This window comes from Rhinichthys klamathensis, unplaced genomic scaffold, assembly GCF_029890125.1.
Source record: "Rhinichthys klamathensis goyatoka isolate OS25496 unplaced genomic scaffold, OSU_Roscu_1.1 h1tg000446l_1, whole genome shotgun sequence".
In the NCBI taxonomy this organism is placed as follows: Eukaryota; Metazoa; Chordata; class Actinopteri; order Cypriniformes; family Leuciscidae; genus Rhinichthys; species Rhinichthys klamathensis.
The window spans coordinates 1,517,094-1,542,742 of record NW_026606941.1 but is presented as its reverse complement, the minus strand read 5'-3'; the positions used below and the strand labels follow the sequence as shown (position 1 = coordinate 1,542,742).

Here is a 25,649-nt window from a genome sequence, read left to right as displayed (position 1 = left end):
GGATCTTCAGTCCCTTCTACTCTGCTGTGGTGGTCTTCTGCTCCGCCGTGGGGATCTTCAGTCCCTTCTACTCTGCTGTGGTGGTCTTCTGCTCCGCCGTGGGGATCTTCAGTCCCCCGCCGTGGGGATCTTCAGTCCCTTCTACTCTGCTGTGGTGGTCTTCTGCTCCGCCGTGGGGATCTTCAGTCCCTTCTACTCTGCTGTGGTGGTCTTCTGCTCCGCCGTGGGGATCTTCAGTCCCCCGCCGTGCGGATCTTCAGTCCCTTCTACTCTGCTGTGGTGGTCTTCTGCTCCGCCGTGGGGATCTTCAGTCCCTTCTACTCTGCTGTGGTGGTCTTCTGCTCCGCAGTGGGGATCTTCAGTCCCTTCGACTCTGCTTTGGGATTCGTCTGCTCCGCCGTGGGGATCTTCAGTCCCTTCTACTCTGCTGTGGTGGTCTTCTGCTCCGCCCCTCAGTCTCCAGTCCTGCTTTCATTCCACAGACCTGGCCGTCCGTCCCACCCCCGGATCCGCCTCCGCTTCACCTCCCTCCTGGATTTATGTTATTGTTTAAGGAGCGTCTGAAATCTGCTCCTTAATTGATGTTACATCCACCACTTGCCTTTGATCTCCAGCGACTGGTTTTGATTTTCCCCTCGACTGTGCTTTTTTCATTGTGAACATTTTCCAGTGTCCATTGCCTGTGCTTATGTTGTAATATACGTTCAGCTGTGTCTTATCTTGTTAATGTTTACCTATATAAGAACTGTGTTCTTTGTCTGGTGTTGTCGATTGTGGATGTTTTGTGTGAGATACTTTCAGTTCTGTTTCCCTTTTCAGCTTTTGTTTCGGATTTTCTTTGCTCGTTGTTTGGAGTTACCCTTTGCTGCTTTCGCTCAGTTTGTATTTACTTTGGTTATGTTTGTCAATAAAGATTTCTGTTACGTATCTATGAGGGAGGACTCAAGTGCAGAATGAGTGTAACGGGTTTTATTGAAAGACAGTTGACAAGATGAGAGATGGTGGGTGAGGAGGTGATAACAGTACAAAAAGTAGGCAGGGAACAAATCACAATGACAGGCAAGCTGAGAGGGTGGCAGTTGAGACCAGCCCAAGTTGAACACACTGGTGTACTGAGGTAGATGTGTAGCACAAGGCCAATGGATGCAGCAAGAGCCAGACAGGATAATACAGCACACGCAGATGGACTCGCAGGGCACGATCAGTCACTGTACCGGTCTCCCTGCTTGGTAGAGAGGAAGCAGCCAGCTTGCAGGGCTGGAACAAACAGGGAACACAACAAACACAAGACAAGGTATCCAGGCACTATCCACAACTGTAACCATAAGCAATAAGTAACAGGTAGCACAACACACTCAATGACAACGAACTGGCAAAACATGAGGGCAAGAGAACACATATAAAGGGAGCTGAGAACAAGAGGAACAAGTGAGAACATTCAGACAAGGAACAGGTGAACACACAGGAAAACGAGGACTCAACAAGGGAGCAGAGAACATGAGGAATAGGTGACACATGGCCAACACAAACAAAGACAGAGCATATGTTCAAGCACAACACAAACATAGAGACATGAAACAAAAACAACACAGACAAACATGCCAGGGCAGAATCCTGACACTTTCTTACTGCAATTGGATCCTATAGCCATCATTTCTGAACGACCACACATAACAATGACTGATTTGTTTTTCTCAAGAAACTGCCTGAATCCAACAAGCTTTATAGTTCCAGAATTCAACAGATCTTATGTTGGTTTGAAAGCACTTGGCTTTCAAGTCTGATAACTTTATTCTCATTACTTCATAAATTTGAATTCTATGTTTTGTTTGTTACCCATGATATACAAAAATGAAAAAATTAATTGGCCAATAAATAATTAACACACCTACATCGCATTTTTGAAGTTTTTTTTATTTCTTCTCATAACATCAAAGATGTTATTCAATATTTTTCCATTCATCCTTTTATGAAAGTTGAGTACTCAACAGGAGGTTGAGTCGCATGTGAATTATTCACACTGTTCTTATCACTGTTGTTTGAGTTATCACAAACACCTGCCACATGCAAAACCCACAACACGTGAGGATACGGTCCTTATGTAAAGACACATGTATACGGCATAAATTTTCGGGGGAAATACACGTGGCAGTTTTTATAGAATTTAAGAAAGAGAGTTAATGAGGTGTGCCTCCCCTTCCCTCGCTCCTAATGGGCCTTGAGAAGAGGGACAATAGAACGTTCCTCAGTTTAATCAATGCTCATATTCCACAAAAATTGAGAGTTGATTCAGAAATACAAATAAAAGCTATGATGAAGTGTCACCGCTTGTTTTTGGCAGCGAAGCGTTTGTGATCCAAATCAGACAGATCAGAAGAGCATCCTCATAACAGTTACATATAGCGCCCTCTATCTGTCAGCATCACCATTACATTCAGTCTGCTGCTCAATTTGGAAGCACAGGTTCATTGTCACAGATCATCACAACTTACTGTTACTTTTCCCCAGACAGTTATGTCCTAAACCTGAACTTCAAAAACACAAATGGAATGCTTATAAAGAAAAGAAAAAAAAAACATTTAGACAAAGCGACAGTAGTTTAGATATTCATTAATGGAACATCCTCTCATGACTTCAATTTGCCTAATCACTTACTTCATGTTGGGAATAAACTGGCACCACAAAGACTCCTTCATGACACGTCTTTTCTGCAGTCACATGATCCCAGAGAGAGAATGATTCAAATAAATACTCAGAGCTCCACACTCCATCCAGTATTCAGCACATCTTTAAGAGGTAAGGATTTGTATTTGTCAAACTGTCTTCTTTACAATGTTGTTCACCAAGAAATTGAATATGTACAGTACTGTTGGGAAATTTGTAATTTTACAAAAGATTTCTATTTCAAATATATGCTATTCTTTCTATCTTTTTATTCATCAAAGAATCGTAATTTTTTTTTTATCAAAGCACAACTATTTTCAACAATGATAATAATCAGAAATGTTTATTAAGTAGCAGGTCAGCATATTAGAATGATTTCTGAAGGATCATGTGACACTGAAGACTGGAGTAATGATGCTGAAAATTCAGCTTTGCCATCACAGGAATAAATTACATTTATATCCAAATAGAAAATATTTATTTTAAACTGTAAAGATATTTCACAATACTAGTTTTTACTGCATTTTTGATCAAATAAATTCAGCCTTGTTCAGCATAAGAGACTTCTTTAAAATAATTAATAAAAATAAATCTTACGACCCAACCTTTTGAATGGTAGTGTATATGCATCTTAGAAGCCTTAAATTATGCTATACAACTTGAATTAATAATATATAAATTAAGTTTGTTTTAAATTGTATGACAGTTAAGTTTAGAAAATGTTTTCAATTATTCGTGTCAGCTGTTGAGAATGCATGCAAATATTTAGTTATCAACACAAATATTTTACTATTCTATTCTTTTCTCTTTTTTTTTTGCAATGGGCATTGCAAGTAAAATGAAGGCCTTTCTGGTTGTTTTGGCCCTTTTTCTGCCCATCATAAATGCCCAGGTGCCTCATTGGGGGCCGTGCCCAGAACCTACTACTCAACCTGCCTTTAACCTAAAGAAGGTAGCCTATTACACCTCAACATATGCAATGATCAGGTCTTCTATTCTGCTCTTAATTTTTTTAATAGTTTGCTTGTCTGCATCCTAATGTAGTTTATGGGCAGGTGGTTTGAGATCGCTAAACTTCCAGCGCAGTTTGAGCGAGGGAGATGCATTGAGACTAACTTTACTCTTAAGCTGGATGGAACGGCTCAGGTAGTGAGCTCAGAAATTCTGTGAGTACCAACAAGTGGAGTCACTTTGATATAATTTCATATGCTTTATTGAATTACACAATTGTATAATAAATACACCAAGTTAAACCATAAACTTTATTTTATTAGAAAAGGAGAGCTAAGAACAATTGATGGGACAGCTGTGGTGGAAGACAAAAAAAATCCTGCAAAGCTTGGAATCAGTTTTTCTTATGGTACGAAGCTGATTTTCTTTTTTTGAGCATTTGCTGGACCAAATGCTATGCCATTGCCATGTATATTTTTCATTCATTTCGAATCGTATTTCATGTTTTGCTTCTCTACTTGAATTGACAGTTTTGCCCTACACTCCATACTGGATTTTGTCCACGGACTATGAGAATTCAGCACTGGTATATTCATGCACTGATGTCTTGAGACTGTTTCATGTAGACTTCGCTTGGATTCTGGGCCGCACCCGATCCCTGCCTGCTGCCACCGTCGACCATGGAAAAGAGGTTTTTAGCAATAACAACATCGATGTGAGCAGGATGATCTTAAGCAGACAGCAGGGATGTGACAAAGACCTTTAAATGACTGTCTTATACTGGAAAATCCGGTTTACAATATTGTGATGTATTGTGTTGAACAACCTGCGGACTATAAAAGTAGTATACAATTCCTTTTAAACACTGCTTGGATTATGAAAGTGTTTAATTTAACAAAGTCTTGGATTTATTACTTTTCCCAAGTTTCTGCGAACCAGAAATGTAATCCATCTGTTTTGTACTGAATTGAAAACACAAGTTTCCAATTGATCAAAATAAATTAGAGCACTAACCAAAACCATGTGAACTTGCTTGCCTTGATTCTCAGTGACATTTTGCACCTCCTTGTGGTCACAAAGAAAATAAATAAATGAATAATAATAAATTATATATATATATATATATATGAAATAAACAAGTACCTTCCATTCACTCCTTACTACCATTTGGAAACGAGAAAACTATATATGCCATTGTGTTATTTTAGAATCACTGATATATTATGGTTTCTGTTAATATTTTGAATTAAATTTAGTTTTTGTTTTAATTTTAAGGTTTTAGTAATTTTATAATGTCATTTTTATTATTAAAAAAACAACGCCTACCTAGTTTTAGCTATTTTAGTACTTTAACTTAAAAATTTGAAATTCCTGAGCCTTTTTTTAGTAAAATTGTAGCTAAATATTCATTTTATTTCAAGTAATATTTTTTTTTAATAGTTTTAGTTAACGACAATAACCCTACATGATGGAGAAAAAAAATAAGTGGCCAAACATTTGATCACCAGAATTTTATTTCAATATTTGAAACTTTTTTCACTGATTGAAAGGGTCACAGATGTACAATTAGTTATTTAGATTAATGAAACGCTAGAATACAGACTAGATACCTTGGATATATAATAGAAAGGACAGTCACAGAGAGATTAGTCACATAAGGTAATTTCTATAATTTTCTGATCTCAAAGTTGTTGTTACTTCATCTTATAAAGGAAAAGTACATGTGAGAGAAAACAGAGAGCATATTTATTTTCATCCATGCTTATGCAATGCATGTTCAACGGAACTGCAGCGGGCTGACACGCAATCCAATCACATCTTTACCAATCTCGGTTACCTAAAAAAAACAGGAGAGAGACAGCCAATGAAATGGATTCTTCCCTTTATAGAACCGCATGAGATAAACCATTGAACAAAGGGAAAAGTAAAGTAAAGTTGCTTTCTCACTTATTGACAACATAAGACTTTCTCCCTTCAATAAACCAACACTTATTAAACACTGACATTACAAAGGCTTAGAACTAACCTGTGTGACCCTGCAGACCTCTCCTTTGTATTTGGGGCAGTAGCAGGCTCCAGACAGGGGACATTTCTCTACTGGCCGCCCACGGTACAGGGGAGTGTAGGAGGCACCGCAGATGTCAAAGGGATTGTGGGGGTCGTAGTTTAGTTGGTGAGCATCTGTCAGGCTCTTCTCACATGCTGCAAGAATCTTTCGTGTCTGAGTAAATAAAGACGGGGAAGAACAGGTTATGAATAACAGATAATGTACACATTGGGATTGTGTTGTCAAAAATATTGATATTTCAGTATGTATCTGCTTTTCTGCAGTATCGATACACCGATCTCCGTCTGCAAATTGACACACACCAGCCTCCTCTCACTCACTCATCTCATTCGCTCCAGGTGAATAGTGCTTGTATTGCACATAATTTGAGCCCGCAGGTTTTGCGCTCACACCAAAAGCGTGCGCATCACTGATCTATGTAAAAGTTGTGCTCTCATAAAGCTGCCTCAAACAGATCGAAAGTCCAAATTTAACTTATTTTTCGTGGCTTTTTGCGCTTAAACGGTCAAAAACATACATCTGTATGGAAGTATATATATATGGTAGGTTTCCCCATGGTATCGAAAATGGTATCAAATACCGGAATTTTATTTTAGAGGTATCGTATCGACGTTTGAAATTCCAGTATTGTGACAACACTACATGCGTAAAACAGGGTTTCTGCAGGTTTCACAAAGTCAAATTTAAGACTTTTTAAGACCTTTTTAAGACCATTATGAATGAAATTTAAGACCTATATCACGACATAAAAAATAACGTACAAAGGAAACGCGTCTCAAAATTACTTGCAAAGTAATTTAATATATTCAAACTGAAGATAGTATTTTCGTCGAACATCAGCACGAACGGTCCTGTGATTTTGGAAATTAGTTATGTTTTCATAAAATCCGCTATTCCAAAGCGCTTAAAGTAAGTCATTTTATCTTTCCCGCACATGATTCAAACACGACAAGATTGGATGTTTCAAGGATTAGTTCACCTCAAAATGAAAATTTCCTGATAATTTACTCACCCCAATGCCATCCAATATGTTCATGTCTTTCTTTCTTCAGTGGAAAAGAAATTAATTTTTTTGAGAAAAACATTTCAGGATTTTTCTCCACACAATGGACTTTAATTGCAACCAATGATTTGAAGTCCAAATCAATGCAGTTTCAAAGGGCTATGACGTGCTTCAAACGACTCTGCACGTTCCCAGCTGAGGAATAGGGTCTTATCTAGCGAAACAATCGGTCATTTTCTAAAATAACTAAATATTTATATACTTTTTAACCACAATTGTTCGACTTGTGCTGGTCTGCGACGCGCCAGGGATTACGTCATCACGTTGGAAACGTCACACGTCACGTCATCTATCCAAGTTATTTGTCTGTGTACTCCTCCGGTTAAAAAAGGCAGGGAAGGGCGAAACATTCCATCTCATTTTCTCCCGTTTTCTCCTCCAACTTCAAAATCGTCTGACATCTTTGTTTTAATTTATTATTATTATAAAAAAAATATATAAAAAAACGTGACGTTTCCAACGTGATGACGTAATCCCTGGCGCGTCACAGACCAGCACAAGATGAACAATTGTGGTTCAAAAGTATATAAATGTTTTTAGAAAATGACCGATCGTTTCGCTAGATAAGACCCTATTCCTCAGCTGGGAACGTGCAGAGCCGTTTGAAGCACGTCATAGCCCTTTGAAACTGCATTGATTTGGACTTCAAAACATTGGTTGCAATTGAAGTCCATTGTGTGGAGAAAAATCCTGAAATGTTTTCCTCAAAAAACTTAATTTCTTTTCCACTGAAGAAAGAAAGACATGAATGGCAAGAAAATCTTGGATGGCATTGGGGTGAGTAAATTATCAGGAAATTTTCATTTTGAGATGAACTAATCCTTTAATGTAATTTAACTGAATTACCCTAATACAAATTGTTGATCCAAAAAATAAAATAAAAATAATAATAATAAAAAAATCACATTTTAGATCTAAGGTCAAGGGCTTGAAAGACATTCCCATCTACCAATCATTTCCCTTCTAATATTATTTTTCATTTATATTATTTTTCATTTTTGCATTAGTGGTTCTCAGGCCCACTAGGGGGCCTCAACACACTTCCAAAGGGGCCACAAGATAGTTTAAATATATTAAGAAGTAATATTTTGTATTAATTGAAAATGACAAAACAAGCATTATTTGTTTACCTGTTGTGCCACTTCTGGTTTGGGGCCCAGCTCAAGCAGACGGCGAGCAAAACCCGCTGCTGTTTTGAAGTTACGCAGTTTGAAGAAAAGATTGAGAGCTGTTCTCAACACCAAAACCATGTGGACAGGTTGCAGACTGCAGTGTGTGAAATATGCAGCCATCTGAAACAAAAAAAGAAATTTTAAATGTACATTACTACAATCTTAAATCTATATATTTTAATGATTGTAAAGAAATGCACCTACCTCACAAAGTCTCTTTTGTTGTTCGAGAGTGTCTTTAGGAAGTTTCTTCCTCTCTGTTTCCATGGTGAGGCCAACGATATACTCCCTACAGATAGTGATCAGCTGCTGTGCCTAAGTGAAAGTAAAGAGAATGTTTAGTACTCAAACCCTACAAAAACCCTGATAAAAGTACTCATGTTGAATCACACACCTCTGTGATCTCTTGTTTGTTGTCAACCACAAGCAGTGGTACGGAGAGCAGAATGGCTCTGAAACGATCGACCGCATCTTCAAAGCGTCCTGATGTGGTCAGCTGATAGCACTGCTGCAGGCGTGAAATGAGATCAGCGAGACGCAGGCCCACCGCTGGCAGACCCCCTTTAGCCCCGCTGTCCTTCCAGTTCCTATGCGGGTAACTGTGCAAGGAGGGCAGAGACGGCAGGCCCAGGTAACAGGTGCGGCCACGAGACATAGTTTGCATAAAAAGCTGCTTATAGGGTCCAAACTGAACCACACCAACTTGGTCATGTAGTAACTGTGGAAAAGAGAATGAAGTGCATTAGAGACAGCAGAAAAAACATATGGCACATTTCAGTTTTGTAGTTTAGGTGCATAACTGTATATTCCTTCCTGCCTCAAAAGTCAAAACCCTTGAAATTCACAGAAATTTGTCAGATTTCCTGACATTTACTAACAAATACATGCAGAGCGTGTTACAGCGTGAAGTGTGGCCATTTACACATGTTCCCGTGTTTTCAGTGTTTTGTATCTCTGTAAGTTCTGTAGTTTTCAGACAGAATAGAAGCTTGATGGTTTAACATTTGAAACTGTATTATATATTATTTAGTGCTGGGCAACGATTAAATTTTTTAATCGCGATTAATCGCATGATTTTCTTGCGATTAATCGCGATTAATCGCGTTGATACGCGCAAACTTTAATAATGAATTCTAAAGTAGTGTACTACTCACTTTTGATTTAAATGTACTGCTATATACACAAAAGTGTAATAACATGTGGTTTGCAAAAACTTTAAACAAATAAGGTGCTTTATACCAGCGGTATTCCCTTTACACAGCAATAAAATATTTATTGTAAATCTCAACCTAAACATTAATGTAATCAAATCAAATATTAAAACAAAGCTATTTGCCACTGCCAGGGCAGTTTACCTTTTATCTAGCTTGTTAAAACGAGTCCAGTTTTCTTGGTTTTTTTCTTAACACGTATCAACAGGTGTCTTTTAGCAGCAGAAACAGTCTGTGTAGTCAGATGTCATGAGATATAAGTCGACCAACGTTACTTCTCTGATAGTAGCGTTTGGTCATGCCATGGTTTCCCACGTACACTAAGATTGCATTAAACAGAGATAAAGCCCAATTTATACTTCTGCGTCGAACTTACGTCGTACCCTGACTTGCACCTCTCCAAAAATGTAACAACGCGTCAATTCTACGCGTGCCGCAAGCGCTGTGATTGCTAGAACCGCTCCACGGGTTTCACATGCTCCCTCTGCATGTGTAATTGCGCGTCAACGCGGACAACGACGCAGAAGTAAAATCAACCAACGTAGTGTATAGCGACACTACGAACAATACAATACACTACGAACGACACAGAAGTATAAATCAGCCTTTTAGAGTGAGGTGAATTGGTCGAGCGCAAGGTGCAGCGACAAGCAGGTGCGTTCTGTGAAACTGTTGCGGTCATGCTTGCCTCACGCGCTCGCCTCACGCACGCGCCCGCGCGTTGCCGAAGTTGAATTGTCTAAAAGGACTTTGATTGTCTATAACTTTTTGTACACGACGCGCAGTACAAATCATTGGAAGAGAGACTGATCATCGGCTCGCTGTTTGTGAGTTTCCAATATTTAAAAGTTATCAGGACATCAACAGAAGGGAATTCACATTGCAGAGCATCCCCGCTAAACTACACGCAGGCACATCAGGTAAAGTTATGTATAATTTTAATTTAAGTTAAAAAGACTACAGCTGCGTAGCGCACAGAAGCCGTTGCCGTGGTTACTATCCATAGAGCGCCTGTCATTCACTCGCGGAGCGCTGTCTCCCTTTCTGTTCACCTGAGAGAACCTGCCAAAGCCCCTCCACTGCTGGTTTGGGTGGGTTATTTGCTGGCTGACCAACATCCCACCCCTCCTGTGATCATGGTTTGACTGTAGGCCTATGTCTTATTCAGAGCCAGTGTGCAACGGACTTTTAAAATAAAAAAATAAAAAAAACTGCGTTAACGTGCGATAACAAAATTGTCGGCATTAATTAATAAATGCGTTAAAGCAATAATAACGCGTTAACTTGCCCAGCCCTAATATTATTACATGAATATTAGTAATATAATTTTACTGATGTACTATATCATATTTTCTTAAACAATTTTGTCAATATTACAATACTAATATTTTGTTTAATATTTTTATTTACAATTTTCTTTTAATTTAAAATTACATACATATACACACACACACAGTACCGGTCAAAAGTTTGGAAACATTACTATTTTTAATGTTTTTGAAATAAGTCTCTTATGCTCACCAAGCCTGCATTTATTTGATCAAAAATACAGGGAAAAAACAGTAATATTGTGAGATTTTATAACTATTTATAATAATGGTTTTCCATTTTAATATACTTTAAAAATAATTTATTTCTGTGATGCAAATCTGAATTTTCATCAGTCATTACTCCAGTCTTCAGTGTCACATGATCCTTTAGAAATCATTCTTATATGCTGACTTATTATCAATGTATAAAAGGTTAAAAAAAGAACAGCATTTATTTAAAATAGAAATCTTCTGTAACAGTATATTCTGCCGTTCAAAAGTTTATGGTCGGTAATTTTTTCTTTATTTTTTAAGAATTAATACTTGTATTCAGCAAGATTACTTGTTAAATTGATAAAAAAGTGATATAAATATTTTCAAACAATATAAATCTTTACTATTTTGAATAAATATATATAAATAAAATAAAAGAGCAATTCGAATTTCCCCCCAAGATCGTGCAGCCCTAATCGGTTTTGTGAGATCCTTTTACCCTCATAGCAGTCTCAAAAGAGCCAGCTAACATGTGATCCACAGCCAGCTGAGAGTTGTTGCACCACATCTGGGTGGGGCTTGTGCCCTTGGTAGGCGGCACAAAGAAACCATCGCCCTCTGCACCACCTCCTCCAACAGAAGGTACATCCTATTGGTTAAAGGAAAGACAACAAGAAGAGGTTACTTAAGATCTAGTTTCATTTACAGACAGAACTGATTTTAATTGCAGTTTTACATAAAACTTACCAGTTCTGGTGGGAGATCCAGATCTTCTTCAACCTCCCATCCTCCTCCCTCATCTTTCCCAATAGCTCCCTCATCGCCCAGTCCCTCTTGAGCATCCATGAATCCATCTGAGGAGAGCATGATAGATGAGTGTTTAGACAGTGGGTGTAGGTGGTCGCCAGGGTGTTGCTACTTGCTAAAGTGTTCTGGGTGGATTATTAAAACTTTATAGTTATCGTCCTTGGTATGAACACCCCTTAAGTATGGTTTGGGTTCTTGCTTCAAAAATATCGTCTTATTGCATAACAGGTTTTTATTATTAAATACTACAGTAAATACCTTCATCCAGATGAAGCTCTGCATCTTCTCCCCAGCCTTCATCTCCTGGAGCATCCATGTCCAGGTCAGCAACCATCTGCCCTGCTCGTCCTATTCAAACATACACAACAATTCATGTTGTTATTCTTCAACAATTAGATCCATCTAAGTTTATAAATCCAGGTAACACACTGTTAACGAGTATGAGCATCTCAAAAAACAGTCTGTCACCTTTGGCAGCAATGGCTCCCTCGAAGAAGCCCTTGGAGACGGTTAGCAGAGGCCAGTTAGTGTCTAAGGGGTTGATGGGAGGTGGCGGCTGCAACAGTTGAGCATTGGAGTCTACCTCTGGCACCTGTACATGAACCCACCGTTCAATCATTCATCTAGGAATATGTGCATCTCTGTTAGTAATGAGAACAGATCATACCATTTCTTTTTCCAGGTCAAAGGTCTCCTTCAGGGCTTCAGCTTCCTCATCCATCCCATGAGTGGCAGCAGTCAGGTAAGCCAAAGACTCTGAGAATGAATGTGATACATTTTCATTAAATGAATCACATCAAAACAATCATGTGAATGAAAATGTGATGGTACTCACTCTGTCCACAGTTCTTCAGGATCCGCACACGCTCGCTGACATCACCCAGGTAAAGAGCACCTTGATAGTGTCCACTCATATCCTTTCTTATCTCAGCTGTAACAAATCATTAACATCATTCAAACAATCCACAGGAATGAATTCTCAAAGTCTTATTCAAAAGTCTGGGGTCACTAAGATTTTTTTTGTTGTTGTTGTTGTTGTTGAAAGAAGCTAATACATTTATTCAGCAAGGATGCTTTAAACTGATTAAAAGTTAAAGACATGTATAATGCTTTCAAATAAATGCTGTTCTTTTAACTTTTTGTTTAACAAATAATCCTTAAAAAAATATATTAAGGCCCCGATTTACTTCAAGCATAATCGAAGAATGAAGAATCTTTTCGAACAAAATCAGGCCAAAATGAAGTTCGTTTGAAGTTCGTTCCGGGAGTTCGAAAAGTTCGCTCTGGCTGGTAAACAGCTTCGAACTAACATTGGTCCGAGGCGATTACATTATAGGTAGATGCACTCTGGGGCTCCGCCCTCTTTGATGAGGAAATCTTCTCCGGTTCATTTCCTGTTGAGTCCGTCAAGGTCAGACATCCGCAAATGAAAAACACTGGAGAGCTGCTTTATAGTAGAAATTGAAGTGCGATTCTAATTGTAAGCCACACTGACAGTTTTTCATGTTTAATATTGTAAAGCTGTTTGGTTTAAATGTTTTGCTATATAAATAAACGTGACTTTACTTGACTGAAGTGCTGAATTGCAGAGCTTGTGCAAACATCCACATCATGTTTAATAGCAGTTTATTCAGCTTTCTTAATTGCTGTTTTCTCACTGCAGTCATTTTTGTTGTGCAATTATTTTGTCATTGAGAGTAAACGTGAAGCACATATTAACATTCTTCTACACACCGCTTTTAGGGAGTCTGGATGTTCGCTAACAGTACAGCGCTGCAAAGGTATATCACTATATCATGCCTTTGTTGTGCTGCTTAGTATTTTTGTGGAAACCATAGTTTTCAACATTGATAATAATGAGAATTGTTTCTTGAGCAGCAAATCAATTTATTAGAAGGATTTCTGAAGGATTATGCGACACTGAAGACTGGGGTAATTGCTGCTGAAAATTCAATTTGCCATCACAGGAATAAATTACAATTTAAAGTATATTAAAATTGAAAACAGCTCATTTAAATTGTAATATTTAACAACACAACAGTTTGTATTTTTGTTTAAATAAACACAGCCTTATTAAACATACAATACATCTGTCAAAAACCAAAAAAAACAACAACATCTTACCATCCCCAAAACTTTGAACGGTAATTTACTGCTATTTTCATCGTCACTCACCTATCTTCATCATCTTCCTGAGCTTGGCCAGGTTTCCAGTGATGAGGTACAGGAAGGTGAGCTTGTCGAAGTTCTTGGTTCTCTGGTAGCACATCTCCACCACCTGGTGATGGCCCTGTAGAAGCGCAGCCTCGCCGAGACGCTCCCAGCAGCTTCGTTCATCTAGGGCTTTTGCAGCCTCCAGCGCCACCTGCAGGAACAAACAAATCAAAAATAAACACCTGTTCAGGTAAAAGTGTTGAAGCCTTCAACCTCCATAAATATCACTAATGTATACCTCAATGTTTCCACACTCCAGTGCCAGGCTGAAACGGGTCTTCTCATCTTTGACGAAGTGCAGCGCAACCTCGGGGTAACCTTTCTTCTGTAGGTAAGCAATGATGGACTGACCAACCAGTTTAGCATTACGCACCATATGAAGAACCTGAGGGTGTTGGTAGAAAAAAGTAATTAAAAGGCAAATCCGAATGTGCAAAATGACTGGCAGGCAGAGTTTTTGACTATAAAAAAATAAAAATAAAATAAAAACCCTTAAAGAAACAAAACACCTGTTTCAGGGACATCTGTCAGGTAATAGGAACATTTCATTTGTGGCATTTAAAAATAAATTTAATTAAATTAAAAGTTAAAATGGAAAATTAAAAATGTAATAAATTAGAAAATAAAATTGAAATAAAACAAAATAAATAAAACAAGTCTCATGGCTGAAAATACACACTAACCTCCTCGTATTTGCGATTGACCAGAGCCAGTTTAAAACGGTACTCAGTTGGGTCAATATTTAGCACTCGCGGTCTGCACTCACGATCCAGGCAGTACACACTGTTGCCCCTGACTCTTGTCACATAGATGGGTAGATCCAATGTACGGATTATACCATGATCACTGTAAAAAAAAAAAAAAAAGGAATATGAATAACATGGCATTATCAGGTTAGACAAAAACAGTATGGTTTTCTTAATGGAAAGAGTTGTGTGTCAGGCTTTTGGAGCTTTACCCGGAGGTGAGGGCATATTTGATATGGTTGGAGGTGGTGTAGATGAAGACTTCGTTTTCGGCCCAGGCGCCACTCTTCACTCTGATGTTCTCATGGATGTTACACAGGCTCTCTAACTTCTTGTTGCAGATCATGATGGCTGAACAAGCAAGAGCAGAGGGTCAGATGTGCGTGATATGATGTGGGATTATTTTGTTTGTTACAAGGCAAAAATGCTTGAACAACCCTTAAAGGTTGTATCAGCGATTGTGGGTGACGTCACTTCTGTTTGTGTTTGAAGCGAGATCCCAAACAAACTTAGCTCGCCCCTCCCTCCCGTTTCGTGCATCACACACTAAATCCCTACAATCTGATATTCGCTAGAGCTATCCAAGTTTAGTTGAGCCTCACTCATATTTTTTAAAGAAGGATATTTTCACACACAGTTCACATCTGGAAAAAGTCAGCACTAGAAGCTACTCACCTGTCCAGAAGAAACAGTGCAACCTCAGCGTCCGATTTAAAAATGTTCAAATCTTTAAGTTCTCTCCACGGCTCAAAAGCCTTCCCAATTATTATTAGTTTCTTTAAAGAATAACGACGGTTTTCCCTCGCCCTAATCCTCCTTCTCTTCTTGGGGATTGCCTCTTCCATGTTCACTGTATCTGGTCTGTTGATAGACGCGCTGGCTTCTTCTTCAGCTCTGACTTAACGTGCAGGCGCCGTGCACGAGCGCAAAAACAAACAAAACCCGCCCCTGTCGGTGATTGGTTGGAACACTGTTTATTTTGGTTTTGAGTGGTGGTTGTACCCATTTGTTTTTGTGTGCAGATCTCAGAGCCTAGGCTGCCTACAGAGACGCGTTTTTTTGACAGCCTGCTTATGGGGCGGGCAGCTAGCAGATCGTTAGGAAAGATTAGATGAATGTGATCATTTATGTTTGGGCCTGAAATCGCTGATACAACCTTTAAAGGTGGAGATTTTTGTTATGCTGAAGCCTATACAACCAATTATTGAGTTTGCAGTACCGTGTTTGGCCAGCAGGGCTACATGGTTGGCATCTGAGCTCCACACCACATATTTGACTTTAGCAATTTTAACCGTGGCAAGGGAGCGCTTCTGCTGCACATCAAACAGCGTGACTCCATCAGCATCACGCAGCAGCAGTGACCCAGTTCCAGCATAAAAGATCTCCTCACAGCTTGGTACCTGGACCTTCTTCACAATCTCGTTCTTCAGGTTCTTTATCAGGAGCTGCGGTAAGGCAAAAAAGTTTGAGTACATGGTCATAACTCCTTTATTTAATGCTGCAAGGATATTTGCAGCATTAAATAAAGGAGATTAAATAAAGCTCAAGATATTTTACTCCTTTGTGATTTTCTAAAGCTTTTACCTCTCTTGAAAAAGACAGTTAACAACTTGCTAAACGGAGGTTGTCAGGAACATTAAACGTCATGGCAAAAAAAATAAAAATAATAATAATCTACTCACTAGTCCGCTTTTACAGCCTCGTTGACTTTATACTTGCACTCTTGCAAACTATTTGAACTTAAATTAAAATGTTTTTAATCAATGTCTGAGAGAGTCAGAAGCTTAATGGTGTTGAAGTCATGCAACCGTGGTGTAGTTTGTTTATAGCCTACGTTTAGCTCTTTACTTTTGGCAGTTGTATTTATGCTTCAAAAGTTGTTCATTTGTGATTAATATCATGATGAACAAAATGTGCAAGAATTAAACTTTTTACAGAGTTTATTTTCAGCAATAATCCAAAAGCCAATGGAAAAATCCTATTAGGTTTTGTCGAGGGATCCAGGATGTTGCTAACTTCCGGGATGGCCTACAAAAATAAGTCAATACAACAATACTCTTTTCTCTCAGATAAATTTAGCTTGATTCACTTACTGAGTGCATGCGGTCAAGAACAGCAAACCGGTTCCTAGCCACCCAAACTGCAGTCAGACCAGAGGAGCGCTTTCCCTCAGGAGCTGAAAACAGGCCGAAGAATTGAACATTTCGTTTTGCACATTGGATTAAGGACTTCTAAAGAGAAAAGATCAAATGTTACCATCAGGATTCTGGGAGTCGCTCTCTCTGGGAATGGAGTATAGATCATATGTGCTGTTTTCCAGGTTAGTAGCTCTCTGGAGGGGAAAGAAGAAGAAATGTAAAAGTACAAAAATGCACCTTGATTTAATTGAGCAGACTAAAAAGATTCTACAATACTCACAGTGCACAACAGCACAGCATTTTCTGCAGGGTTGTAGGACATGCTGAAAACTGGGAATTTGGATCCACTGTGAATATAAAAGAAACCGTTCAACTGAAAAGTTCAAACCTGTTGTAGGGGCACATTTAGGGTCTTCAAACTCAAAGTAGAAAAGACACTGAAATTCACAAACCTGCGTAGCTGCATGACAGCTGTATCCTTGCTGCTGTTGAAGTCGAGCTGACGCAGAAAGCGATCTTTCACATAGTACAACATGTTACCATACACAGCGTAAGCTGGACGTTCTCTTTCCAGTTTAAACACCAGCATCCCACTGTCATGGCCTGAGAAGTTACAGAATAACACGTTAATGCATATCATGTCATCGCCAAAACCATTCGTCTGTTATTAACAGTAACCTACCAGCAGCAAACAGGTTGAGGTTGGGGTGAGCCCCCAGAACCCAGAAACGGTCGTGATCTCTGCGAAAGGTCTGGACGCCAGTCCTCTTGGACATGTCCCACACACGGATGCTCTTGTCCTCAGAGTTTGACAGGATGAGCTCCTGACGAGGGTGAAACACCGCACAGGACACATTGTTGTAGTGCCCCCGACAGGTGTCTAACTCCCACGCTTTAGACTCTAGAAGAAGGGATAATTTACAAAACAAAATAACACATTTTATTCATTATATCAGAGGGGAACCGTCAGGGAAATCTAGGCCCTCATAGAGACGTCTGTTTTTTCCATATTAGGATTCGTCTCCTAACGCTTTCAGCTCTGTGATTGGTGATCCAGCTGTGAAATTACAGAGGGCCAAGCCATAGCAAGTCAATGAGAGACTAATTTAAAATGACAGAAAAATTTCCCAATCATATCGTCCCTCTAAATGGGTGGGGCTTGTTATCACAAGGCTTATGACGCACACCGCCCGCTCTGAGGAACTCGATCAGGGAAAAATAAAATGCTGATAAAATAGCTAGCACTATTTGCTAAGGAAACCGCAAGCACCATTGATGAAGAGGACATTGTTGCTAATTTATTATCCACGCCATTTTCAAGATTAACTTTTAAAGAAAAGCTGGAGTTAATTGGCAAAGGAAGACCTACACCAGTTTAATTTTGTGCAGAAAGCCAAAGCTTTTTAAAGCATTTCAACCACAGCAATTAAGCGATACCCCTGGATGCTGGAATTGTTTGCCGTTTGGGTAAGTTATTTAAAATCTAATAGGTTAAGTGACTAATTTTATTCTGCCCACTGTTTAACATGTAAAGCTTTAGTTGAGAAAACAGTTATTTTGCACGTACCGTTCATCCTCCAGATTTTGACCTGCCGATCATCTGCTCCTGACACAATGAGAGGCATGCTGGGATGGAAGGCTGCCCAGTTTACGCCTCGATCGTGACCCTGAGACCAGAGCAAGAGAAAACAAACTTTCATTCAAGCAAACAACAAAATTCATTTAACCACAAAAATCACACTTTACAGCACCAAGACCACTACAACCACATTCTTACCTCCAGAACATGTTTCACGACAGCATCAGAGGCCCCAAACAGGTCAACACCAGAGATGCCACGCACCTCTGTGTCTACAGCACCCGGAGACAAGTTCTTCTTTCTCAGACCTGGAAGCAACATTTACAGTCCGACACGCACAGGGGACCCATTTGAAAATTACACAGGAACAACCACATACCAGGGAGGGAAAACAGAGGAACAACATTAAAACTGCTACTCAAAGACACATGATATGTGAGACAGCAAACACACAAACATTTTGTTGGGCTGCTAAACATTCGCAGGTGCTCGAGAACACAAACACAACATATGTCCTCCATTAGGTCTAAACCTGAGTAAAGGAAGTATAGTAAACTTCACCACCAGACTAACAGCAAAGACAACAATCAATCAAAACAGAATAGTTTAAACGTGATCACAGAGCTTAAAATCACTTCAGATTGGGTTTGATGCATGTAAATCAACGACAGGGAGGTGATTGGCTAAACTCAGGTCAGGACGCAGAGAAAAGGAAAGGAGAGCAGAATGTGCGTCTAATATCTCAGCACTCCAAATGTCTGCTAAATGAATAAAAGCCCAACAAAAGGTGCTCCGGAAACCAATGTACAGATGTGGATGTTTCCAGAGGGGCATAGGAGCTGTACAAGAAGAGAGCAGGGATGGAACTGACTGGTGGATTGATGGGGTGGAGCGTGTCCAAATGTTCTCTGGAGGGGCGTTGGATGTTAGAGGAGCGAGAAAGACTCCAGATAAGTCATGCATTTGTTATTGCATATTTTAATGCAGTAAGCATGACTTCAATCATGCATTCATGTTGTGTTAAGAGTCAATTTAATGATTAAATGACAGATCTAGGTTCATGTTACTGATCTAAAAGTTGCATTGGAGTAGAGCTGCATCAACTTGGAGGTCTTTAACATTAACATTATCTATGGATGACAAAGGCCATCAAGCAAGATATGAACTAGGGTCCTGTACATGTGAAAAGTTGATAGTTTTAATGAGACTTAATGAGAAAGATGTTAAATTGATGTAAAAGATTGAAAGATGTTAAACATGGTTCTCAACAAGGGGGCCGGGGCCTCAGTGAACTTCCAAGGGGGATTCAAGATGATTTACATTAATACAAGACGACAAAACAAGCATTAAAATAAGCTAAAACAACTAAAAATCAAGATATTATTTTAATCCGACCCCAACAAATGTTTGATCTATAAGAAGCATAAAAGAACCAGGATTCCTACCGTCTAGAAAACCTAGATAAGTCTACACCTAGAAAAGTAATGCAAATTAATAAAATTGTATAACTCCATTGGGTATTTAAAAAATAAAATAAAATGTATATATATATATATATATATATATATATATATATATAAAAAAACCTTTTCTAGTTATTTTATGCTTTACATTTTTTATTGGGTAAAAACATAAATAAAAACTTTTTTTTAATCGAATATTGCCTTCAAATATTGTTAGGACAATGGGGGACCTTGGGGTGAAAAAGGCTGAGAGAACCACTGTTAAATTCAAGAACATTCAAGAAGAATTATTAGTTTTCAATACCTAATACAATTACATTGCATGTATTTGTATTATCCATGCAGCAGTAACATATTCATTTAATATTTTATGTGAAGGGAAAATAGGCAGAGAAAGAACTTGTGTTAAGGCTTCAGACTTGTGTAGTGTTAAGGAATGAGTATTTGTTCTCAGTCAGTGCAGACAGCAGTGGTGTTAAAGGTTAATGAGCAAGAAAGAGGTTCAGAACAATAAAAGCAAAGGACACAGACATTGACAACATCATTAAAACATGCAGAATCTCAAAAAAAACACCTCTCACATTCAACTTCCCTTTATTTTAAGTGTTTCATGAATTATTTGTTCCATGTACAGGTGAAACTCGAAAAATTAGAATATCGTGCAAAAGTTAATTTATTTCAGTAATACAACTTAAAAGTTGAAACTAATATATAATATAGACTCACATGCAAAATGAGATATTTCAAGCCTCTATTTGTAATAAATTTGATGATTATGGCTTACAGCTTATGAAAATCTTTTCACAATATTCTAATTTTGAATTTAGGGTTTCATAAGCTGTGCATGCAGCACAGCAGAAATAGACTCAGGAAATAGGTGCGTAAACGATCTCTGCACTGCTGTATACGCGCCGCTCCTGGAACGGATCGCCGGACCGCATCCGCATGCAGTGTGAAATACCGTGTCAGGCTACACAAATATTGATCTTGACATTGTTAGCATCTTGTCTTTTTTACATGTCTTAAACTGCACATTTAACTTAAAATATTTAATTTTGTACAAGAAAACTGCCTGTATTAATGAATTATTAGTAGCCTATTGTAGTGTCTCAGGAAATCTTGCGTAATGTTTTACTGTAAACATCGTCAACTGCCAATTTAGGGGACATCGCCCAACCATAGTATTAAATCACTAGACAAATGCTTGATGCATGAGTGTGAGAGGCGTTTTTGCTTCAAGCCCACAGAGTTTTGTTCTGTACACACTGTAAGAGAGAGGACACGAGGAAGAGAATGCCATTAGGCAGCCTCTATCTTCCTCCATCCTCTCTCTCCATTCCCACCTCCCCAGCCTTCCCAAAACACTCAATCCTGTCCCAAGCCTCCTCACCGGAAATATCCCACACGCGCACAGTCTGATCCAGGCTGGCCGACACCACCAGGTCCTCAGAGGGATGAAACTGAGCGCACATCACATAGTGATTATGCCCCGTCAGCACACTACAGAGAAGAGACAGCACAGATAAAATGAACAACTCAGTTTCACTTAGCTAAAGGTAATAATAGTGTTGCTCAGGTCAAACAATTTGTTTTTAAAAGGGATGAGCATTTTCAGGTAATTTTTGTACATTAAATTTATTTTTTGGTTTTATTCACAAAAGATAGATCATTAATAATCCAAAATAGGTTAATTTCAATATCCTAATAAATGAATTAATTAAATTTGGTAACACTATTTCGATGGTCCATTTTAGACAATTAATACAAGTATAAGTAACTTTGCAACTTGTCAACTACCAATCAATCATACGAGTATTAGTAGACTGTCTGCTTAATATCTGCTCACATTTTATTTTGATGTTCCCCCCAACAGACATTCTACTATAATGCCGCTTTTCCACTGCATGCTACGGTACGGCACGGTTTGGTACGGCACGCTTTGGCGCATTTCCACTGCATGGTATGGTACGGCTCGGCTCGGTACGGCTCACCTGTGGCGCTTTTCCACTGCATGGTACGGCACGGTACGGCTCGCTTTAAATGGTACCACCTCTGTCGAGGTTCCAAGCGTACCGTACCGATACTAAAATGTGACGTGAACACACTGCAGATCACTGATTGGTCAGACAGAATCGTCACTACCAGCGTCATTGTATTTGCGAGATATCAAACCCGCTAGATTTAAATAGCCAGTAACAGCCACTGCTGTTCTTCACAAAGAACCGGCAAAAGTAATGATTATGAATATGTAAAATATAGCAAGGAGATATTTTAATTGTTTAATAATAAACAAGTGTTTTCTTTGTCGGCTAAGATAAAGTTGACGATGCTGACTCGCGATCTTCAGTAGCCTAGTGAACGCGCCAGAGAGAAATGCACATTTCATAAGGATTACATAAGCAGAGAGCAGTCTGTAGTCTGTTTTCTTTCGTTTTGAATTGTTCTGTTTAAAAGTAGACATGTGAGGCAAGTAGGCTACCTTATATGCTGAGTTTCGGTTCATTTATGAGACGAGCTCCAGTTTCCTATCTATCGTCTGCTATATTTACTTCTTATTTATCAAATCCAGGCACTTGGTTGATGAAACATTGATTAAAATTAAGATACAATTAATACAAAACGAAATTCAGGTTAAAGAAAGGTTTTGTGCTTTCTGTTTGATGTGAAAGTTTTAAAGCATCTTAGTGCCGCTTTCAGAGCGCTCACGTCCGTAACGGAGAACACGTCCGTAACATTGTTTTTTCTACTATTCTACTAACCTGAACACCTGACTCTAACATACTAACTCTCTAATCAAAGTTAGATGAGATGTAGTTGCAAAGTTATTTATAAATAATTAGTAGAATGTCTAAAGTGGGTTATCAGAATTAAGTGGAAGCAAAAAATTTTTATTACTTGCACATCCACTAGTTCATGAGCTGTCTAAAGACTCACCAGACACATGTTCTGGACTGCCAGTTCCAAATGCGAATGGTCTGATCATCTGAAGCACTCAAGATCCAGGGATACTCCTGAAAAAGATAGCTAGAAGTTAGTCTATTGTGGCATTAATTAAATAAACATTATTAAAATAATTATTAAAGAGCATCATAAAGTTGGAGGAGAGTAGGGCTCACATGATGGAAGAATGTGGTACGAATGTAGTCAAGATGTCCAAGAAGAGTGAAAAGACACCGCCGCAGCTTGTAGTTCCACACCTAATCAGTCAAATAACTGTCAGTACATCAAAACATGTGACAAAAACTCAGTAACACTTTATAAGAGAGGTCCGGTCTCTATATTTCCTTTCTAGCGAAGGTCAGTTCATATATATATATATATATAAACTGTACTGACTGGCTTTCGGTAACAAATAGTTTTTGTTTCAGAAGGCCTTTATTAACACCCCTGGAGCCGTATGGATTACTTTTATGATGGATGGATGGATGGATGCTCTTTTTTTGGGCTTCAAAAATCAAGGTATCATTCACTACCATTATATAGCTGGGAAGAGGCAGAATATTTTTTTTAATATAACTCCGATTGAGTTTGGTTGAAAGAAGAAAGTCATATACACCTAGGATTGCTTGAGGGTGAGTAAATTATGGAATAAATTAATTTTTGAGTGAACTAACTCTAATAAAATTAAAAACTAAGTTCATGTTTGCTCAGGTCCATTAACTGTTAAAACACATTAAAATGTAACAAATGCTTTAGAACTGTTCTTTATTGTTAGTAACAATTGGAAACTCTAACCTACTCCATCCAACTAAAGTAGCAGTGGCCAGGTGACAAATTTCTTAAACAACAGTATTGAGAATGAAGCAAGCAAGCAAACCTTGATCTTGTAGTCATCTCCTCCCGACACAAACAGTGGCTGCTGCTTATGGAAGTCAATACCTCTGACTGGACCTAAATGAATCCACATCATCATTAGACCGCAGGATAAATGACAGCAGTTAATGAAATAGTTGATCGGCTGTTTCATACCATCATGCTCGTCAAACTTGTCGATAAGAGTGCACATGCGATAGTCCCACAGCTGGATGACGCCGTTGTGCAGACTTGCGAGAATCCAGGGCCGTTTCGGGTGGAAACTCAGCCCTACAGAAAAAGACAAAACAATCAATTCAGCTATTTATTAATATAAAGAGGCAGTCAACAAGATGGTGTTATGAAAACAATCATATTGACATTAATTTAACCAGATTATTATTACTTTATAAATGATAATAATCTGGTCTAGATAATGTCATCAGCGCGTTCTCAATCAAACAAAAATACTGAAACATCAGAGAAGAGAATATTTACTGCAACGTCTGAATGGCTAACATGTAACGTAACAACAAATAACTTACTAGCGTTGTGCTAACGCCGAATGACATAAGTTACAGTATTCAGCACGATTTTAATTTAATGCTTGCTGAAAAAGACAGTGGATTATATTCAACAATGATTAAGAATAGATGCAAATCAGACAAACGTACATAAAGAGAAACATAATCATTAACTTATATTAAAAGGCAATCAAGGGAAGTTAGCCAGAGCAGATATCTTACCTTTCACTCGGGCCGACTTTGTCTCGAATTTGGTCAACATTTCCACTGACAATAATAACCGAATAGGAATGCGTTATGTAGATGTAAATCAGTTTACGTTCATTTAAATCCTAAAACCATCACCCGTTAGGAAGGGATTATGCGTGTATGATTCTGCGGCTCCACTTCCGTAGCTGACACGTCTACTCAATCCACAGCGCACACAACCCGGGCCGTGGCGTGTTCCCGTGTGCGAACAAATAAAGTTTGATGATTCAAATGCCAACATCACAAAGTCCACGTCATGGAGCCTTCGTCATCTGCATTTTAAAAATATGAAAAACGCATTTTTATCGGTCAGTCACTTGAAAGACAGACCACTGTCAATAAACGGAAATAATAATCAGGAACACTGCGTGTATAAGTAAACAATAGTATATTGCATTGTTATTTGTTGCGGTTTTAGTCATCATGGTGGTTGTTTCCATATTTTGCCATATTATTAGTTTCCCTAGTAACCCTAAAATAAATTATCTCATGATCACATTATTCTAGAGAAAACAATTCTACTTCTGTCTTAAGACAGAAAATACTATTCTATTTAAAATTCCAATTTTGACACATTTCACCTGGAACTTTGGAAACAATCCAACATTTGAATGCTGTCCCACTATTTGTTTCATTGAATCAAGATATTAGAAGATTAAATAAGGATTTCGGAAAAAAACAACACACACACAAAAAAAAACACACACACACACACACAAAAACTGCTATTAAAGTCAAATTATTTTTATGATAAATCGGTTGGTGCTTAACGACGTTAACGTAATAATAAGGTGATCAAACGTAACGTAATAATCATAATGACGTAATCATTCACAGCAAATCTAAGTATTTACCCACATAGACACTCCATACATCATATATAACAGGGCCATAAACAAACCACAAAATGTCCAAAGGTTACCTCCTTGCTGGTTATTTACATTTTTTTTTAAGTTTTAAAGCCACAAAAATTGTAAAATGGTTAGAATATAAATTAACAACCATAGACAATTGTGTATAGTCAATGGTCTTAGTTTCATTTTATATGTAACTGGAATAAAAACGAGCAGGCAAATAATAATGTAAGTTTATAACATTTATTAGACTTTTATGTAGTTAAAAGACCAATGAACTGTACATTTAAGGGAATATTTAACATGATAAAGAATATTGATGAGCTGATTTGAGTGCTTGGGTGTTTGAGCAACCCCTGAGTGTTGTAACCATTGGATATTTTTTGTCCTGTTCATCATACCTATTCTATCCTTCTCATATTGGCCAGATACTACCATACCATACTACATATAACCAATGAGATGTGTCAAGAAAGCAAGTCAACTATCAGTTCCACACTTGATCCTGTGAAAGGATCCCATTTACAGGCATTCAAAACTGTTTGCAAAAGAAGCCTGTAAACATCCCCTCAAAAGCATATGACTACAAAATGTAACCTTTTTCAGGTATCCTGGGATTTAAGGTGATGTT

General features: G+C 38.4%; 2 protein-coding genes across 2 annotated transcripts; one reads left to right on the top strand and one right to left on the bottom strand.

Annotated features, from left to right (window-relative positions):
- Positions 1–2,724: 2,724 nt before the first annotated feature.
- apoda.1 (apolipoprotein Da, duplicate 1) lies at positions 2,725–4,634 on the top strand. The gene is made up of 5 exons (XM_056236488.1): positions 2,725–2,796; positions 3,499–3,616; positions 3,709–3,830; positions 3,939–4,024; positions 4,146–4,634. Exons 2-5 carry the CDS (start codon positions 3,503–3,505, stop codon positions 4,379–4,381), a joined length of 558 nt encoding a protein of 185 aa, XP_056092463.1. The 5' UTR covers positions 2,725–2,796; positions 3,499–3,502; the 3' UTR covers positions 4,382–4,634.
- A 477-nt stretch (positions 4,635–5,111) lies between these two features.
- On the bottom strand, positions 5,112–24,353 carry copa (COPI coat complex subunit alpha). Its single transcript, XM_056236468.1, has 29 exons — positions 24,138–24,353; positions 23,569–23,682; positions 23,417–23,490; positions 22,716–22,796; positions 22,534–22,610; positions 20,990–21,099; positions 18,335–18,444; positions 18,125–18,224; positions 17,240–17,458; positions 17,010–17,160; positions 16,838–16,904; positions 16,676–16,751; positions 16,513–16,595; positions 15,639–15,864; positions 14,632–14,770; positions 14,357–14,519; positions 13,912–14,058; positions 13,635–13,824; positions 12,295–12,390; positions 12,127–12,215; positions 11,928–12,051; positions 11,718–11,807; positions 11,400–11,506; positions 11,152–11,301; positions 8,313–8,636; positions 8,123–8,233; positions 7,877–8,038; positions 5,642–5,836; positions 5,112–5,452 (listed from the first exon to the last, which is right to left on the bottom strand). The coding sequence occupies exons 1-29, from the start codon at positions 24,175–24,177 to the stop codon at positions 5,393–5,395; spliced, it is 3,675 nt and encodes a 1,224-aa protein (XP_056092443.1). The 5' UTR covers positions 24,178–24,353; the 3' UTR covers positions 5,112–5,392.
- Positions 24,354–25,649: the final 1,296 nt, after the last annotated feature.